General features: G+C 45.8%; 3 protein-coding genes and 1 non-coding gene across 5 annotated transcripts; 1 reads left to right on the plus strand and 3 right to left on the minus strand.

The window, feature by feature from the left end:
* Nucleotides 1-6,227: 6,227 nt before the first annotated feature.
* LOC121497683 lies at nt 6,228-8,968 on the minus strand. The gene is made up of 4 exons (XM_041767433.1): nt 8,668-8,968; nt 8,128-8,283; nt 7,019-7,131; nt 6,228-6,931 (listed from the first exon to the last, which is right to left on the minus strand). The coding sequence occupies exons 1-4, from the start codon at nt 8,966-8,968 to the stop codon at nt 6,734-6,736; spliced, it is 768 nt and encodes a 255-aa protein (XP_041623367.1). The 3' UTR covers nt 6,228-6,733.
* TRNAE-UUC lies at nt 8,555-8,626 on the minus strand. Its single transcript has one exon. It is a non-coding gene; the product is annotated as a tRNA-Glu (tRNA).
* Nucleotides 8,969-9,582: 614 nt separating the features above from the next.
* CCDC115 (coiled-coil domain containing 115) lies at nt 9,583-13,849 on the minus strand. 2 transcript variants are annotated; one of them, XM_041767260.1, is made up of 5 exons: nt 13,617-13,849; nt 13,443-13,546; nt 13,273-13,355; nt 12,519-12,650; nt 9,583-10,536 (listed from the first exon to the last, which is right to left on the minus strand). In XM_041767260.1, exons 1-5 carry the CDS (start codon nt 13,725-13,727, stop codon nt 10,424-10,426), a joined length of 543 nt encoding a protein of 180 aa, XP_041623194.1. In that variant the 5' UTR covers nt 13,728-13,849; the 3' UTR covers nt 9,583-10,423. The 2 variants fall into 2 exon arrangements, with proteins under 2 accessions (XP_041623194.1, XP_041623193.1); XM_041767259.1 differs by having other exon boundaries at nt 12,519-12,665.
* Nucleotides 13,850-13,971: 122 nt separating this feature from the next.
* Nucleotides 13,972-18,345, plus strand: IMP4 (IMP U3 small nucleolar ribonucleoprotein 4). The gene is made up of 10 exons (XM_041767258.1): nt 13,972-14,113; nt 14,321-14,521; nt 14,616-14,724; nt 16,393-16,476; nt 17,176-17,285; nt 17,361-17,493; nt 17,580-17,734; nt 17,817-17,911; nt 18,020-18,093; nt 18,179-18,345. Exons 2-10 carry the CDS (start codon nt 14,519-14,521, stop codon nt 18,289-18,291), a joined length of 876 nt encoding a protein of 291 aa, XP_041623192.1. The 5' UTR covers nt 13,972-14,113; nt 14,321-14,518; the 3' UTR covers nt 18,292-18,345.
* The last annotated feature ends 1,104 nt before the right edge of the window (nt 18,346-19,449 follow it).

Genomic DNA, 19,449 nt, shown 5'->3' on the forward strand with positions numbered 1-19,449 from the left:
TTAGGTCTGGAAAAGGAAAACAATTTAAGCTGCGAAAATTCTTAAATATTCATTTTTATAAATTTTATTAAAGAATTTTGTTAAACCATAAAAAAAAAAAAAAAAAAAGGGAAAAAATTTTTTTTTTTTTTTTTTTTTTTTTGCCAGTTCTCCATTTAGAATTTATTAAAGGTCTCCCAGGTACTGTCCTGGGGATGCTGTACTGAGAGCTTTGGTGAACACATTCGGGAAGAGTTGAAGAATCTAACCATTGAGTAAGAGGACAGTTCTATTGGTCTGGATCCTCAGGGAAGGATGCATGCCAGCTGGATAGGTAAGGCATGAGAAATCACCAAGGTCATAGTCACCAGAAGACATCCTGATTCACCATAGCTGTAGGTATCGAGGAGGGCTCCTCTTACTTCTTGGACCTCAGGACATAAGCCCTTCCTTCCTGTGTTCTCAGATACCTCTATTCTGGACAATGTGCAGGAGGAGAATGCTCATCCCTTTCTGATACAGCCTTGAGGTGTGGGCCTTTCAGGATGGAGACACCATAGGAGATCTGAATCCCTGGGGGCTGAGGGGAGGAGCTGAGCTCAGAAGACAATGTCAGATGAAAGGGATGAGAGTATCCTCTTTTTTTTTTTTTTTTTTTTCTGAATAAATTTAGAAATTTATTTCGGGTTAAATTCCACATGTTTCTCAGGTCTTTGGTTAGGGTAGATCATTGCCTTCTAATTCCATGCCAATTCTTCTGGGGATTCAGGCGGAAGTTGTCCAAATTGCTTTCCCTCTGAGTGGTGACTTTCCGCAGAGACAGAAGTGTCCTTGTTAAACAATCCTTTGCTCAAATTGTCTGTGTTGGTCATGTCCTACTTCTCCCCAAATACCATCTTCCTCCAATTTGAGGCTCATAATAAGAACATCGTCTCTTTAATTTCTATCCTAAATCCTTCACAGCTGGTACTTTGTAGAACCCGCGTGGGCAGTGCTCTTACCACTTGCCAGGCAAACCATATCTTCCCAGGGGAGTTACACCTCCTGGTGTTCAAGAGTTAGAAGGCAGGGTTGGCTGGGGGAGGAGAGTCTTCCACACAGCTCTTGGGGACGCCCCCTGGCTGCCCCGAGATGAACCCTCTCCTTTTGTTCTCATCATATTCTAGATGTGTTGTCCCATCTTTGGGGTGAGAGCACCCACAGGGAGGCAAGTGACTTGCCCAGGGTCACAACTAGTGGAGATTCGCCTTGGGCTCCCCAGCTGCTGCATCCACTGCCCCCCATGAAGCATGTGGGGGGCCCTCTGGTGTCCCTGGAGAGGTCTGCGAGCTCCCGGGGAGCTTTGGTGGTGCCAATTAAGGGACATGGGATCTGTGGTTTCCTATGCCAACTGTGACTTCAGTCATGCGAGTGTGTGTGCACGAACCTGGCACACTTTGTGCGGGGTGTGGATTGAGCTCAGGGTTGCCCTGCTGTGGCAAAAACCAAAGTACTGAGCCATGTAGCTTTAACGAGATCTGAGCCAATTTTATATTTCTCCGTCTTTTCAACCTGGCCGCAATGACACCTCTGGGCAAGCTGCTGATTTCACTGGAATGTGCTGGTGAGGGGCGATCCCGGCCCTTCCTCAGGTTCCTTCAGTGTAAAGCTGAAATTAGGCAGGGACTCAGGCAGGGGGCAGCAGATGCCTCCAAATTGATTATAGACACATTTCTGAGATTAAAATAAATCAGCTAATTGGTTCTTGTGAAAAAAAAAAAAAAAGAACCTATATTGTTGAGGCACAAAAGCCAATGAGTGCCCCTTTTGTTGTTGTTGTTTTTTAAATATAAATTCTTTAAGTAAATTTTCCACTTACAATTAAGTCAAATTAAATGTATACAGTTTATTTACTTTTTATTTTTTACCCTGTATTTACATTTCTTTGGGTGGTTTTTTTCCCCCCTTTTTCCTTTTTTGGTTTGTTTGTTCATCTTAGTCTTTTAGCTGCCTGAATGCACAATTTATAGTTTCTATCTGTGACTAATAACACTATGTGTGTTCTAAGTGGTTACAGCAAAAGCAGAGGAAAGGGAGGAGCCCCTAATAGGTGGCTCTTTCTCCTTCCAAGCCTTCCAAATCCACCTCCCAAAGATAGGGGTTTGCACTTAAAGAGCTATAATAGCCTGTTCTCGGGACAGTGTAATTGTCTTGAAGTACCAATTTTTTTTCCACTATCTTTTTTGGGTAAAGTCTTTAAAAATGACTTATATGTATAGGCAGGTAAAAATTTTAGTTTTTGTTTTAGTCTCCTGTGTGTCCCAAACCATTTTGACCTTTGAATACTTAACAGGTAAACTCTTGTGGTCCAGTGGTCCTGTCTGTAGGCAGTGGCCTCCCTCTCTGTGATGTCTCAATTGACCTCTGAGGGTCCACATGGACTTCCATGAGAGCAACAGTGGCCTTATCAGTATTTTGAAGACCCAGGTTTTGAGCATAAGGCCCTTGGTGTACTGGTAAGCAGCAGCACTCAGAAGGGTCCATGAGTTTTACATTCCTAAAACAATGGCATGACTTCCTCAGGGGTCTTAGATAGGGTAAGGATAGTGCCCCCAATCTTTCCCTTTTCATTAAGCTTTGCGCTACTGGTTTCCATCCATGTGGTCTCCCCTACCCAACTAAGTCAGGAAGTTAGACAAACAGCAGCATAACAATTATGACCTTTACCACAGGACCACATGACATGTGGGTGCCATGATCACTAGGATGCCCTCACATTGACCCTATAAATGATTTGAGACAGAGTAGTCTCCTACTGTAGTGTGGAATAGGCCAAATAAATTGACTGTTATAGGATATAATGACTTCATTGGCCTCACCACTTGCTGACCAGTAGGCTGCTCAGACCATCTCCTGCCACTTGGATGAGGTCACACCTAACTCTCTTCAGAGGAGCCTCTTAACAATGAGAAGTAGCTGATTAATTTGAGCTGCCTCCAACTTCTCTGTCCTGGACACTTAACACCTTGACTCAGAGAGAATATAAGGGAGGACTGTTCACAAATTTCACAACTTGTGGAGTAGATTCACAGCAACATCTGGTAGAGGAAACAAAAAGCAGCTATGGCCCACAGCACCAACATGCTAGCCAGTGGCATGCCTGCCCAGGTAGCTACTGCTATCTGCAAGAGCATGTAAGTCAAGAAAAGTCTAGTGTCATGTCATTTGGTCTGGAACCAAGCCATCCTGCTTTGCTGGGCCAATTGTTTTGGTAGGTTTTATTTATTTATTATTATTACTACTACTACGACAACTATTACTACTACTACTACTACTACTACTACTACTACTACTATTTAGGCATGGTAAGGCCAATAGATCAGAAAACAACTGCCACTGAAAAGATGGTTTATTTTACTCAAGGTTCCCAAGAGAAGGGGTACACATCATGTGGGGGAAAGAGGGTGGCAGTGGGGGACAAAGAATGACCAAGGGTGAGATCAAGAGGCAGAGAGAGTGAAGAGGAACCTGTACACAAAAGACTTTATGAGGATTTCCTGGGGAATGAATGGATTAGTCGGGGTAACCAGGGTTAGGATTGGCTAGTTTGAATAATTTCAGCAGGCTCAGGGGCATAGGGGCTTCCCCTGGGTGTCTGATACCTGGCCCTGGAGAGAATAGGATAGGGATACAATAGCCCATTAGTGTGAGAGCCTGATAAAGGAAGTGGTTGGGGTGTGGATTTAATTAGCTACTTAGAAGGGAAATTGGCCTCCAGCCAGAGCTCAAAGCTGAATCAAGATAGCATTTATAAGAACTATAAGAATCCACTAGTCTTGTAATTTGTTCCAACATGTGCTCAGTAGTGAGGTGAACAGTGTCTTCTCCCAAATTCTTGTCCACCTGCAACATCAGTGTATGATCTTATTTGGAAATAGGATCTTTGAAGATGAAAATAAGCTAAAATGATGTTATATTGGATTAGAATAGGCCCTATATCCAATCACTGTTGTCCTTACAGGAAGAGAAGAGACGCAGAGGGAAAAGGCCATATAAGATGCCTTCAGAGGAAGGGTGGCCCTAGCAACAGCATAATTTTAGACTTCTGGCCTCAGAACTAAGAGATAATAAATTACCAAGTTTGTGGTAATTTATAATGGCAGCCCTAGGAAACTCATGTAGATTCTGATACCATGAAGTAGGGGGTTCCTGTAACAATTGTTTAAGAATGTAGAATGTGGCTTGGGAATTGGGTAAGAAATAGAGGCTGGAAGAATTTTGAAGCACAAGACAGAAGAAGCCTGGAATGCCTTGAAGAGATGTTCAATGGAAATACATATGGACATTAAAGGTTATTCTGGCCAGAGCTAAAATATAAGTAAGGAGCATAGTAAAGAATGCTTCTATCCTCTTAGAGAATATAAATATTGACGTGAACAGAACATTAGTAGAAATAGGAAAGTTAAAGGTGTTTCTGGAAAGAACTTAGAAGAAAATGAGGAACATGTTTTGGACACTGAAGAAAAGCAATCCATTTTTCAAAGTGGTAGAGAACTTGGCTGAATTGTATTCTACTGTTTGACAGAAAGTAGAACTTAGAAGCAATGAACTTGGATATTTAGCTGAAGAAATTTCTAAGTAAGTGTTGAAGGCACAGACTGATTCTCCTTGATGCTTATAGTAAAAAGCAAAAGAAGTAAATTAAGAAAAGGACAGTTAAACAAAAAGGAGCCAGCTCTTGATGATTTGGGTGGTTCTCAGGCTACTAAGATTACAAAGGATTCAAATATTAAGAAATTCACTGTTGGAAAGTGTGCTCTGAAAAAAAGGGTCAAGGGTGTGGCTGGACAATCTTTCGCTAAAGAGACTGGGTTTGTGACTCATGGTTCCAACTGGACATCTCAGCAGAAACAAGAATAGAGATGAGGTTATCCAGGAAATATCTGTGGAGGACTGTCTTGTCTGAGGGCTGAAACCCAAGAACCGCACAGGCTGACAAGGGTTCTGAGAACGTTATACCAGGAAAACTACTGGCAACCTAAGATCATCCAACAGAGATGGAAAGCCCCACTTCCAAAGCCCCACATATAGGATATGGGCTGATAGAGGTTCTCAATTACAGACATGCTTTATCCTCCAACTTTTAAATTTTTGTTGAAAGGTAGATGTGATGTAACAGGTAAAAGGAATTGAGTTAAATAGACTTTTAGTGTGAGATTTATATTTATCTGGCTAGGAATCAGTCTGTGCTTATTGTTTGCTGTAGCTGTTGGTGTCAGAGGCTAAAATTTCCTCCAGTGTTTTTATTTTCTTAAATTCAATTTGCCAACATATTTCATAACACCCAGTGTTTATCACATCTCCTGCCCTCCCTAATGCCTGTCACCCAGTTACCCTATCCCCCCACTCCCATCTCCCATTCAGCAACCCTCCATTTGTTTTTCCAGAGTCAAGAGCCTCTCATGGTTTGTCTTCCTCTCTGATTTTTCCCCATTCAGTTTCCCCTCCTTCCCTTATGGTCCCTTTCACTATTTCTTATATTCCACATATGAGTGAAACCATATGATGATTGTCTTTCTCCAATCACCTTATTTCACTTAGCATAATACCCTTACTTTAGTCTCCTCTGTTGTGTTTGGGTTTCCCATCAGATTTCTTCTTACATAGGTTCCGACCCTTACAGTTCTTTCAGTTGTATTATTATATATCATAACAAGAACCTTAGTGATGTGGTGATAACACATGGCGGGAAGGGAAGTATAATGTACAGTTTTTTACTGAGCTTCTGCCCTCAGGCTGTAACCTTCATAAGTGCTTCTTAGCTTTTTATTCTCCCTTATATGACATAGAAGGCTAGAGGGGGTTAGGATCATTTCTCTTTCTCTAGGTTGGGTGGGTTCTAGTAAAATAGTTTCCCTGAGGATAGGCCTTTGGTTTGTTTGTTTGTTTTGTTTTGTTTTATTTGTTTGTTTTAGGATAGGCCTTTGCTGAGGATAACTGGGTGCTCTGGCATATTTCAAAGTGGTTACTTTCCCCTCTCTTGCCAGAAGCACCAGGGGATTCTGCTCATCTGGACCCTAACAACTTGGTAGGGTTTCTGGAGGTAAAGCCCACAAGAATATGAGGGCATTAAGGAGGGCACATGATGTGATAAGCACTGAGTGTTATACACAACCAATAAATTGTGGAAAATTACATCTGAAAATAATGATATATTATATGTTGGCTGATTGAATTTAAATTAAAAAAATAATGTGAGGGTTGTCAATGCAATATGAGTACAACTTAGAAACTCTAAAAGAAATTTTTATTCAAGCCCATTAGGACAGCTGCCTGGGAAACATACTCTTCACAGAGAAGATAATGCTCCAGACAATGAACACTTTGTACAGGATTATAGTTTTACATCTTGTAAAAGGTCAAGAGATTACAGATTAACATATAGGCAGGAATCACAAGTTTTAATGTTAAGAAATGCAAGGAGCAGGTGTAGTCAACACCTTAAGGACATGATGGTTTACCTTTACATGGTTTCATTTACAAAGCAGATGCATGACGTATGCTTGGAGGGCTATAAATCAGGCTTTTGGTTTAAGCAAAGTTTATATAGTCATGCTGACCTAGAAAGAAACCTAAAATGGCTTCCCCTTTGGAAAAATTAAAGATGTTACTGTAGATAGAAATCTCTTCTTTTGCCTTTGATCAATGTCATACTCGAGGCCTTTATTCTTTCACAAAATCTGTACTTGCTCTGGTTGGGGCCTCTTCATTTCCTTCATTTATAAATAAGAATGTCCCAGCTCCTCTGGTGAATCTGCCTTTTTCTCTCTGTCCTGGCTGAGGAGCTGAGTGCAGAAGTGAGGTTGTACTGACCACCCTGAAGCTCAGGTAGAAAACCTTTGCCTTTGTCATCTCTGAAGAATTTCTTCCAGTTTTCCTGAGGGTTCTGAGTCTGATGGCCATTGATCCATGCCTAGATTTCAAACAGAGTTGGAAACTTTTTTGTCAAAATCTTATGTTTCTTTTTATCAGTTTTAATTTGCGGAAAACTGGCATTTACCTGATTGGCTATTTCTAGTCTGCTTGCAGATGTGTGAGTTGGGTCTGAACTTGCCCAGGGCAGGTCATGGGCTCCATGCTGAGGAGGGCAACAGCCACCATCCCTTTCCCACACTGAAAAACTTGAAAATTATATCAATAATTCTCTACATCAGAGCCCAGTTATATTTGCTTCATACCCAACAAAACTGTGGAGAACTAAAAGTGTATTGCACAAAATCTTTATAGCATTCTTGTGTTTCACCTATTTCATATTCACATGACTAGATTAGTATTTTCTAGAAAATGATTCTGTTAACAATTTAGTGAGCTGCTGTTAAAACTGCTCTGCTAATAAATTGATGCCGCTTGGCTATTTTTGTCTGAATTAAGCCACCATGATGGTTAACTGTCTAGGACTCTTGTTCTGCAAAAGAGCAATAAATATTTAATGTGTCAAAATAAAATAAAAATAGAATAAGCCTCCCTTATATAACAGGCCTTTAGAGAGTTTTTCTCTCATCAGGGTCAATTAGCCCTCAAGTTTTCCTACCAGTTCCTGGCTCCAGCAGCAGCTTCTGAGCCTTATACTATGACTTTGTGCTCATTCTTCTTCCCAATTTTCAAGGCAGCTATTCATCCTGTGACTTCAATTTTCCAATGGATCTAAGAAGAGTTGTTAAATTTTAGTTTATTCAGCTTTTTTTGTCTTGTGAGGACCAAAGTGATGACTTCCGAGCTCCACTGTATCCTATTTTAACCTATATACTTAATATGATTTCAGAAATAAATTCTTCCCCCTCCAAATGTATGAATGAATAAATGAGTGTAGTGATCCACTTCTGAACGGAGGACCGCAGCCCTGGGTTGAGTAAATGAACCTGATAAAGCGGGTGGAACACTGACGAAGGCACTTAGTGACTCCGGTTTGTAGGTTTGTCTCTCCTTTTGACTGAAAGTGTGCAAGTGTCAAGGGGGACTCTTTAAAAGTTCAATTAACAGGGCAAGCCACATTGCTTAGGAACCCCAACCACTGGACTAGAAGGGAAACAAAGCAGCCGCAAGGCCAGGAAAAATTAAATTGCCAGAGACTTCTTCCAGCCGGCCTCTCCAGTCCATTCGTGCACTTACCTTCTGCCCTCCAGAGACGGCTGCGCTTGCTGCAGCCCAGCTTTGGACCCGCTCCAGCAGGAGCTGCAAGTGTCGTGACTCCAGCTGACCTTCCTTCCTCCCTAGCAGGCTCCCCCCAGGGGTGTGTGGAAGCTGCCGGGCAGCGGTCACCCTCCGCTGAGATCGACAATGAATTTTGAATATCTTAAATATTATTCAATATTTAAATATAACGGTATCTTCTATAATGAGTTACTGACAGAGAAACCAGTTAATGATGTGATGGAAAATTAAAACTTTGTTCAAAACACAGGGTGATCAGTCCTAGAGTTTTCCGGGCCCTGATTTCTCTAAGGTTACATAGAAAGAAACGTCCAATTTGACCTGACGCACTCCAGTGGCGAAAATACAAAATTCTGCCTAAGTAGAAAACAAAAAGGTACTCCCATTCCCATACCGGGAGTCGAACCCGGGCCGCCTGGGTGAAAACCAGGAATCCTAACCGCTAGACCATATGGGAGGTGCTACGTGCACGGCTTTCATTTTACACATATCACTTACTTGAGCGTGCCACCCCCGCCTCCACAGAGCAACAGCGGCCGCCGAGGACCGCGGGGCTCGCCCCGCCCCGGAACATCTGACTGCGGCTGCGCGAGCCCTTCGCGAGGCCTCGCTCCCTGCCGGGGCCTGGGCCGGCACATCCGGGTCTCCGTTGGGGGCGGGAACTCCTGCGCCCGGAAACCCCCCCCCGTAGGACGGTCGCGGGGGGCTGCCTGCGGGGTGTTGGCGGGAACTGCCGGCTCGCGTACCCAAAGGCCAACTTCAGTGAAAGGAGGGCTATTGCATCGACACCAACTGACATCTAAAATAAAGGATCCCGCCTGGAACCGGAGTTCCACGTGAATATCTTTTCCGTGAAAAACAAAAACGAATTGTTTTCTTTTACTTATTTTGGCTTCAAAATCTCACTGGTTGACACCCGGTTGGTAGCAGGATTGTGTTCTCAAATTCAACCTCTGTGGGAGGGGATATGCTTTTTTCTCCAGTTTCCTTTTGAAAAGTGCTTCCATTAGGTTTTTCACTGACAGCTCAAGCTGAAGGCTCCCCCCATCCGGTCACAAATCTGACCGACTGCGATGCGAGTGCAGAAGCTCCGCATTAACGGACAGTAAAAGGAGGGGCGGTCCTGGGATTACCAGGGTCTCCAACAAGCGGTGAGTCTGTGGTGAGTCTGTAGCCGGGCGGCACATTAGACTCAGATGCAGGATTCACCCCAGACCCTAAATGAAACCATAGAAGTTCTATGGAAAATACTGGAGAATTCCTTTATCACATCATTTACCACCCTAAATCCAGAAATTATAAAACGGCTGATTGATAAATTCAACTCTTAAAGTCAATTAAGGAAATTAACTTAAAAAAAAGTTGAGTGATAGTTACTATAGCTTTCACCTTATTCATTAAGCTATTCAATTATTTTGAGTAATGTAATGTGCTTTATTTTACAATGAAGATTTCAAAAACAAAACACCAGAAGCAAAGTTACAAGAGAAACTGGGAAAAATATTTACACTTCATATTATGAACAAAGAAGTAATTGTCCCCAAACATAAAGATTACCTTCTACAAACTTCTAAAAATACGAACAACCCAGTAAGAAAATGAAGACACAGTTCCCATCACAGGAAATACATCTAGCCCTTCAAAACTTAAAAGCAGTTTTGTCTTGGTCCTACAAAGATAATGAAAGAGTACTTAGAGTTCCCTTGAAAATCTAAGACCTTTTTCATTTTCTGGCCTAAAACCTGTCAAGGACTACCTTATCTACTCAGATGTTCATGTTTTTTATTGACATGGAATCATACTGTCTTGATTTATTAGCCATATTTGTTTTTTCCTACATCAAAATCAGTTTTGAGAATCTAGTGAAACTGAAGCATCTATTTCTTGTCCTTCTCTACCACTAATTATGCAGTATTTCATTCTGTAAAGAAACCACAGCTGATACATCTATGAGGCTGTTCTGGTTGTTTATAAACTAACCTAACAGCTTTGCCCCTGCCCCACATGAATGTGTCCTAGGAGAATACAAACTTAGAAGTAGTTTCCCGGTAGTGACTTTCAAGAGTATTCAGTTGGTCTCTTCAAAGTTTCATACCTAACAAAGCTAGAAACATGCAAACCAGAGAAATTTTAAGGAGTAGGAACTTGTTGAGGTGGGAATAGGAGCAGGGGCAATCTGTGAAGCAAGGAGTCCTGAGATAAGGCAGCCACACCAAAGAACAGCTGTGCTCACGACCCTGCCTCTGGTCACAAGTCAGGCAGATTCTGGCTCCAGATGCTTGAGTTTCTCCTGGAGCCCCCGGAGCTGGCTTCGACCCCAGTCGATGCGGATCTGAAGGCTGGCCATGTCTGCAGCCAGCTGCAGGCCTAGAAGAAGAGATAAGACTGTCACCATGGTATCTTCAATGTGACACATGACTCAGGGGGCTCTGAACATTCCCAGGGACTGGAAAGCCTCCAGAACTCTCTGGCCTCCACAGTATTCCTAAAATATTCCAGGAAGAGCCTTGCATTGGCTACTTCAGAATCTCACTAGACCCCACACCCTCACCTCCTTCAGATCTTTACAAAAATGTCACTTCTGACATTCCCTTTACTCCCTTATATTACCCACCAGGAACTAACACTGATCATATTACTCACAGATCATAACACTGCTGCATGCCCTCATTTCCTTCCTTCATTTTAATAGTCCTTCATTTTTCCTGCCTTCTCTCTTTCTACACGTTTTCTCTGCGCTCAAGAGTGCTCCACATTCTGGATCCCCATCTAGGTGGCTTTTGCCTGATGCTTCTTTTTTTTTTAAAAAGATTTATTTATTTATTTATTTGAGACAGAGAGAGTGAAAGAGACAGAGGGAGAAGCAGGCTCCATGCAGGAAGCCCCATGCGGGACTCGATCCTAGGTCTCCGGGACCACGCCCTGGACTGAAGGCGGCACCAAACCGCTGAGCCACGAGGTCTACCCTGATGCTTCTGCTATTAAGTCATTTGGGCCCTCCATGCCCAATCCACTTGCCCATCCAGTTTTCAGCCTACCTGCCTGCCAGGAGGGCTGGCCACACATCTGCTCACCTCCTTCACTTTCTCCTCTTGGATCTCTCACCCCCTTCACTTTCTCCTCTTGGATCTCTCACCCTTTGAGTGTTGCTCCTGTCTCACTGCTACTTCTCAGTTTCCTCCAGTGGTTTCTCCCCTTCCTCCTCCTACCTTCTGTCCACACTCTGAGGCCCTCTGCTGATCTCTGCTTTAATGCTGTATCTGTGCCAGCAACTTAGAAATTTAAACACCAATGTTATGCAGTGGGCTCCCCAAATCTCTCTTTCCAGCCCAGGTCTCTTCCAAACTTGGATGCATGTGCCCTGACACCCGATCAGAGTCCCCACCACACAGCCTAGGAACATACTCTTGCTCAACTCCTGACTTACCCTTGGCTGTAGCTGTGCAGCCTTCTCACACCAGGTGAGAGCAGCTTCACTCTGCCAGGTGTTCCTGCTGGAATCTGTGGGCTTATCCTTCACTCTTCTCCTTCCCTTACTCTCAAAATGATCTGTCAGCAAATCTTGTCACTTGTACTCTCAAAACATGCAGGTTCTTATCAGTGACCCTCTCCTTCACTGCCTCTACCTGCATTGTAAGCTTGGCTTGTCTCTGGCACCTGCTTCGTCCCTCTGTTCTTGCCAGTCTTCTATCACTCTGTGGGTCCAACTGTGCCTCACTCTCTTCAGAGCAATCCGTGACTCCCCAAAGTCTTCATCAGGACCTACACCTAAAATCACCTGGGCCCAGCCCCTCTGATCTCACTCCTTCCATTCCCTGATGCATAAGTGGCACTCCAGCCCACTTGGCCTCCTCTCTGCCATCCTGAACATGATTTCATCTCAAAGCTTTTGCCCTGGCTGGTCCCTCTGCCTATAGCACAGATCCTCCAGATCACCTCCATCTCTTCAGAGAAGCCTTTCCAGACTACCTTCCATAAAATAGTTACCCTCCCCACTCTTGTCTCACTCCATCCACCATACCCTATCTTATTTTTTTCATAACAATTCTTACTACCTGGTATTATATAAAGAGCCTATTTAGTTATTTGCATGTTCTCACTCTCCCTTCAATCTATGAGGGCTGTTTATTGTTTCCTGCTGTATCCCCAGCACCTAGCATGAGCCTGAAACACTGCCAACAGCCAGTAAATGCTTTTTTGAAAAAACAAAAAACAAAACAAAACAAAAAACAGCAGCTGTGCAACAAAAGCCTGCTAAGGAGAAAACCTAGAAAACCCTTTGCAGATTAACCCCAGCCAGGCATGGCGTCAGTGCTCAAGTGCTTCCAGTAGATAGAGCATCCACTCACCCTCTCGGAAGCTGGCTTGGGCATGCCGCAGACTGTGAGGAACCAGGATTCCAAACCAATTCAGAGGGTCCCGGGGGGCTGGGGAGGACTCCGGCTCTGGGGTTTTGGTGAGACCCTTGCGCCTGCGCAAAGCTGGAGAAAGACAGCCTGGAGGTTGGGGTACATTACTTGTACCTTGTCTCCTCTGTGACAATGTTGAACTTGATTTGAGCTCATGATCCTGACAAACACCGATGGCTGGAAAAATGCCTCCAACCATTTATGTTCCAGAGAACATCTTACCACAAAGAACAACCCTTCCCTTTGTGATTCAGATGAGGCCCTGACCACTCTTTCCCATGACTCTCAAGATCAGCAGATGACCCCTTGTTTAGCTGTGACAGTGCCAACACACTGACTTTCCCCATTTTGCCTGAACATGCTGAAGGTCGGACAGATCCTCCAACTCCCCATTCATCTCAGAAGTGATTGAAATTATGAGTTTCTCCTCTGAAACCAGTTAGACATATAAACATTTTCTGTTCAACTGAATGAAACTTCCCCTGATTGCAAAACTATCCGAACTGTAAGGTACCTCAGCTATAACTTGTCTATTTCTCCCTACAAGAAAACAGCCTGCCAAGACACTGTGATCCTCCAATCCAGGCCGCCCTCTCTATCACAACACCCTTAATAAACTCACCTCCTCTATTATCCTGTACATTTTGTATTCCACACTGGGAGAGCGCCCTGACGGGAAGAAAGAGGGACTCACCTGCCTCACGGGGTCCCAGCTCCTCTGGAGTCTGGGCGCTGGCTCTCATCACCCAGAACTTCTGGAGTCCGTCCTGGGCCTCGCTGAAGAACAAGAAGGCAGTATGGATATTTGGAGGCCCCAGCCTGGACCCTGCCCACCCACTGGCTCCAGCAAGCATGGCTCTTCACCTGGTGTAGACGCAGACCTGTGGCTCCATGTGGGAGGCATACTGCAGAGGACCTACAGACTTGGCGCCCATGGCATAGCGAGCTTTGGAGAGGGAGAGCCAGCCCTGGGGAAAGAGAGGGTGGTGAGACTCGGTTTACCCCCGCACGCACGCCCACCCCTCTCCAAGGTCCCACCTCCTCCACCCGGGCGTTCAGCGCCGCCCGCTTCGCCTCCAGTTCTTCCAGGTCCCGGAGCAGTTGCAGAAGCAGCGAGTCCAGCTCCGAGCGGAGGTCCGGCGCAGCCATGGCCCAGCGGACAGAGGCCTGGAACCGGCGTCCTCACAGGTCACCCAATCGCCGCTCGTCCCACGGCCCGGCAACCAATAGACCCACCTGCAGGGCGTGCCCAGCCGAGGGGGGGCGGGGGCGAGTTAGCCACGGTGTAGAGGCCACCAGGTCCCCGCCTTTAAAGGCAAGCGCTCTCAGAACAGCCCTACAGAATGGACTAGTCGCTCCGGAGCGGGACAGCCAGGCAAACAGTCGGCTAGAGCTGCGGGTGGTTCCGAGGTGCTTCTGGAAGAGGCCGCACGAGAATAAGGCTGGAGCTGTGGTGATGGAAGACGCACAGCCGTAGGGCCGCCATCAAGTCACTTTTGGTTTTAAGGGAGAAGAGGCTTTAATTCCAGGAGCCGGTAGGCGAACCTCCAGACAACCGCTGTGCTGCTTTTCCAGTTGCTGGATCATTTCGAACAACCAATTATGATTACTTTAGCGGTTCATAATCTTAACATTGAGCATCGCGCACAACAGTGACAAGTCAGGAGACACGCAGCGACATCTGACTCCCTGCTCTCCTACGCGACGTGATAACGTCTTAATGCCCTTATTGGCTGTTGCAGGGAGCATGCGCCTCCGGACTGGCCAATCGCCTTGCGACTACACACCCACGCCCCGCCATCTTAACGTCGGGCACTGCTACGGGAGCCAAGCGTGGTGAAGCGTCGAGCGACCTTGTTGGTTGAGGGCAGACGTGAGGGTGGCGTGGCTCCTGCGGCCGCGGCCGAGTCTCCCGGACCCACGTGGAAGCCGCGCTCGGGATGGTAGGGGGGATGCTGGAGGCTGGGGGTGGTTCCTGGGCCGGGGGCGCGTGGGCGTGCGGCGAGGACAAGGCTGAGCGACCCCGCTGTCCCGCAGCTGCGCCGCGAGGCCCGCCTGCGCCGCGAGTACCTGTACCGCAGGGCCCAGGAGGAGTCGCAGCGAGCGCTCCAGGAGCGGAAGGACAAGGTTCGGCGCGCGCTGCAAGGTACGCGGCCCGGTGGCTTCACCTGCGCGGGCGGCCGGCCGGCCTCGGCACCTGCCGGAGCCCCGCAGAGTGACAGGCCGGGCGGGCGGGACGCGGGTGCCGGCGTTTCTTAGCGTTAGTGTGGCTGCGCAGCGCTTCGGGTACTTCCTGGCCGTTTCCTTGCCTGTTGGGTCCTCCTGTTGGTTTGCAAACGTTCCTTCCGAGATGCAATAAATCACGCATCATCTGTGCTGCAGTATCCAGATTTTACAGTTTTCCCATTTTGTTTACACTGTGTGTTTGGTTCATCCCAAATTTTAAGTTTTTACGTCATCCTATAGATATTCACCCCCGTACCCTCTTGCCCTGTTTTTCTTTTCCCCACCTTCTTGGGTACAAGAAGTAGAATATCTTACCGTCTTTTGGCGTTATTATGATTCCATTGCATTTTTAAAATGTTAAACCGTAGGGAACTTAGTTTTATTCGAGTTGTGAATTAGGATCTACCTTCGCAATATTTTCTCCATTTTCTTGTTATACTGATGAAGAGGGTTAGGCATGCCTGAATGGAAATGTTGTATTTATCCCTGTCTCTTGCCTCTTGTGTGGGCGGAGCTTGTTTCCTATCTGGATGGTACATCAGCTTAATACCTTTGATTATTTTAAATTCACTTTGATTTTCTGTGTTTTAGACATACAAAGTACTTGTATATGTTTGTATGTTTAGATGAAGCGTTGTTAGACACCTGTGACCTATCTGCCCACATTAGAAATGAAAAATGCTTAATATATTGAAATTCAGGAGTATTTTCCCCAACTCAGAATAGCCACAGTATTGAATACTGTGAATATTTCATTGAATGAAATAAACCATTTCATTGCTTTTCTTTATGCTTATGTCGTACTTGTTTGTATTCTTAAATGAAATGGGTCGGTTTTTAGTTTTAAACTTACTTATTAAGTTGTATGTATTCTTTCCCAGCTTTAGGTTTTCATTTAGCGTTGCTTTTAAGACCCAATGAGTATGGTGGGGGCTCCCATTTCCCTGTGCTTGGTGCTGACCTTATTTTTAGTTTGGGGTAGTTAGAAACAGCATTGCTGCTATGAACATTCTCTTCCATGTGCAAGAATTTCTCCGGGGCGTATTGGAAAGAAAAGCTGTGTCCAAGGGCATGTTCATATTCAGCTCTGTGCTCCAAAGTAGGCATACCCACAGCCAGCCCTTCTTTTACCAAGTCCAGCTGTAGTTCACAGAGGAAACCTCTCACCCGGAGCATTAAGATGAGCAGTTTTGTTGTCAGAAGGTTTCAGGGTTTCTGGTCCACCCTCATACAGAAAGAGCCCTCTGTGTGTATTCTTTTAAAAATTAGCTTGTTAATTTTTTTCTAATTACAAAAACAATTATATACTTGCAATTAAATATTTTAGAAAGTCCTCAAACCATGAGACTCAGGAACCATAGAAAATGAGGTCTCCTGTAACCATTGTTGACAGGTTGGCATATAGACAAAAATAGTTTTGCTTTTCTCTTCCCCCTGCCAAAAATATGTATCACTTTTCTGCACAGAGAGGAGTGAAAAGGTTACTTTTTAATTAAGTCTGTAAGTTTTTATAAGCCACAGTGTTGTATAAACTGAGGGCTTGGTGGGTGCATGTGTCTAACTCAGCCCTTCTATGTTCCCCTTGCAGAGAACCGCCTGATTCCCACCGAGTTACGCAGGGAGGCTCTGGCCTTACAGGGTTCCCTGGAGTTTGATGATGCCGGCGGGGAAGGTAAATGTTCCTGCCAGCTTCTCCCCACTGCACTTGAGCCTGCTGGCTTCCATGCATTCCTCAGACACCTTGAAGGAAAGGCTGTGCAACTCATCGTGAAGGTTTCTCCCTGGTGCCCTCATGGCTCTCCACAGATGGCACCTCAGGAAAGTTCTTACTCAGTGTTCCCAGTTTCATTTCTATAACACATACACTATTATCCTGCTTACTCTGTTTTGTCTGTTAATTATTCCCCTACTAGAATGTGAACTCTACCAAGGCGACACAGGGTCCATTTTGTTTACTGCAATGTTCTCAGCTCCCAGCACTTCATTAACACCCAAATGTTTCATTGCATTATTCAACAAATATTATAGGTATCACAGACATTATACACTTTTGTTATGAGGGAAAGGAGTTAACAAACTCCTTTGGCCTTAACAGAATCTGGACTTGCACTTCAATGGTAGCCATTAACCCTGTGTGATAAATATAGTTAAAATGAACTAAAATCAAATTTAAAAATTCAGTTCCTCAGTCATACTTGTATTTGTAACCAGTGGGGCTGGGGAGTCACCCTCTTGCCCAGTGCAGGTGAGGAGCATTTTCATCATCAAAGGTATTGTCAGACAGTGCTGCTCTAGACAGAGTCAGCCACCTTCAAGTTAGCATTTTATTTCTCAAGACAATGTCACGTTCCTGCCCCTCATGCTCTGACAGGTGTGACCGACCACACAGATGATGAATATCGATGGGCGGGAGTTGAGGATCCTAAGATCATGATCACTACCTCCCGAGACCCCAGTTCCCGCCTCAAGATGTTTGCAAAGGTACCAGTAGGGAGTGAGTGGGAGTTGCTAAGGCACCAGTGGCCCCAGTCCTAATTGGAGTACATTCATATACAGGAGTTGAAGTTGGTGTTCCCAGGTGCCCAACGCATGAACCGTGGCCGGCATGAGGTAGGGGCACTGGTGCGAGCCTGCAAAGCCAATGGTGTCACTGACCTACTGGTTGTCCATGAGCATCGAGGCACACCTGGTAAGACTGTGGATGGGAAGAGGGTCTGCTGGGGTGGTTGTCTGAGAGCAGATAAGGTTTCTGATGACCCAATCTGGCCCCACCAGTGGGGTTCATTGTCAGCCATCTGCCCTTCGGCCCCACTGCTTACTTCACCCTGTGCAATGTGGTCATGCGGCATGACATCCCTGACCTGGGCACCATGTCAGAGGCCAAGCCTCACCTCATCATGCATGGCTTCTCCTCTCGCCTAGGCAAGCGGGTGAGTCTGGGTTCACGGGATGAGGCCTGGAGGCAGGGAGTTCCAGGCTGGGCATTTGCCACTCTCCTTCTCTCTGACCCAGGTCTCTGACATACTCCGTTACCTGTTTCCTGTGCCCAAAGATGACAGCCACCGGGTCATAACTTTCGCGAACCAAGATGACTATATCTCCTTCCGGTAGGTCCATGGGCTAGTTACAGAATGGTGTCCTGACTGCTGTTTATTACTGACCTACATCCACTCTCTGCCCCCACCTCATCCCTGCTCTGCCTCCCATTGCCCTAGGCACCACGTGTATAAGAAGACCAACCATCGCAGTGTGGAGCTGACTGAGGTTGGACCTCGCTTTGAACTAAAGTGTGAGTTTGGGGCTTTATTCCACTTCTGGTGGTGGTAGGGTGCTGGCAGTTTAGGTAACAATGTTTCCATCTCCACCCCCCGCAGTGTATATGATCCGCCTGGGCACGCTGGAACAGGAGGCCACAGCAGATGTGGAGTGGCGCTGGCATCCGTACACCAACACTGCACGCAAGAGAGTCTTTCTGAGTGCTGAATGAACCCACCCCCCAGGAGGTGGGGAGGGGTCGGAATAAAGTCCATGTGCCACACCACCCTGTTTGCCTCTGTGTGGTCAGGACAAGCCCACTGTCATGCTGAGTGTGAGGGACAGTTTCCATGGGTCTTCTTAGGTGGGGAGTTGACAGCTCAGGAACATTCTCAGGTCTGCCATTGATATTGTGTCTAGGACAGGCAGGCCAAACCTGCTGGCTGGCCCCTTAGCCTTAGGGAAGGTTTGAGAGATTTGGTGTTGCTGTCACTCAGTGGTCAGGGGCTGTGAGAGTTCATGTCAGACTGGGAAGATTGGGCTCTGGTATATACCCAAGGACCCTGGTTTTACCCAGAACATGTGCCAGGACGCTATAGGATGCCTGCAAGTTGATGTGGAGGGGAGTGATGACATTAAGAAAGAAACCCATCCCACCACATGGGGCAGGCCTATGAAGACACAATTCAGGCAAGGGGATGAAGGTGGGGAGCCCCTGCAGATGTCTGAGAGCTACGGGATGGCATGAAGCATCAGGGCTCCCCTGGGTAGCCTGTGTAATGACCCTGAAGTGGACGTGTTCATAAGAGTTCCAGGAGCAAGAGTGGCCCAGTGAAAGGGAAGTCTTGGGGGAGAACAGGCAATGGAACCTCATGGGATGTCTGTGACTTCTGGCCCCACGCATGTGAATCCAGGGCCTTCCAGGGCCTCTTCCACCTTGCCATAGCCTCAGTTGACAAATGAAGGCTATACCACTAAAATTTTTGTGTAAGTTATGAAAATACAAAAGTACATACAAAGTAGAGTAGTATGATGTTTTATGTTAGTTTTCTGGTACTGCCATAACAAATTGCCACAAACTGGGTGGCTTAAAAACAGATTTATTCTCTCACAATTCTGGAGGCCAGAAGTCAGATCAAGGTGTTAGCTCCATTTCCAACCCCTCCTCCATTACTTGCCTCTTCCAGCTTCTGGTGCTTACTGGCAGTCCTTAGTATTTTTTGGCATGTAGTTGCATAGTTGTTGTTTCTGCCTTTGTCTTCACATGAGCATCTTCTGTCAAGTTTCCTTGGTGTGTCTCTTATAAGGACACTTGTCATTAGATTTACAGCCCGTGAGAAGATCAAGGATGACTTCTTCATTTAAAAATTCTGAACTTAATCACTTGTCT

The sequence above is a fragment of the Vulpes lagopus genome, chromosome 8 (genome assembly GCF_018345385.1).
Source record: "Vulpes lagopus strain Blue_001 chromosome 8, ASM1834538v1, whole genome shotgun sequence".
Lineage (NCBI taxonomy): Eukaryota > Metazoa > Chordata > Mammalia > Carnivora > Canidae > Vulpes > Vulpes lagopus.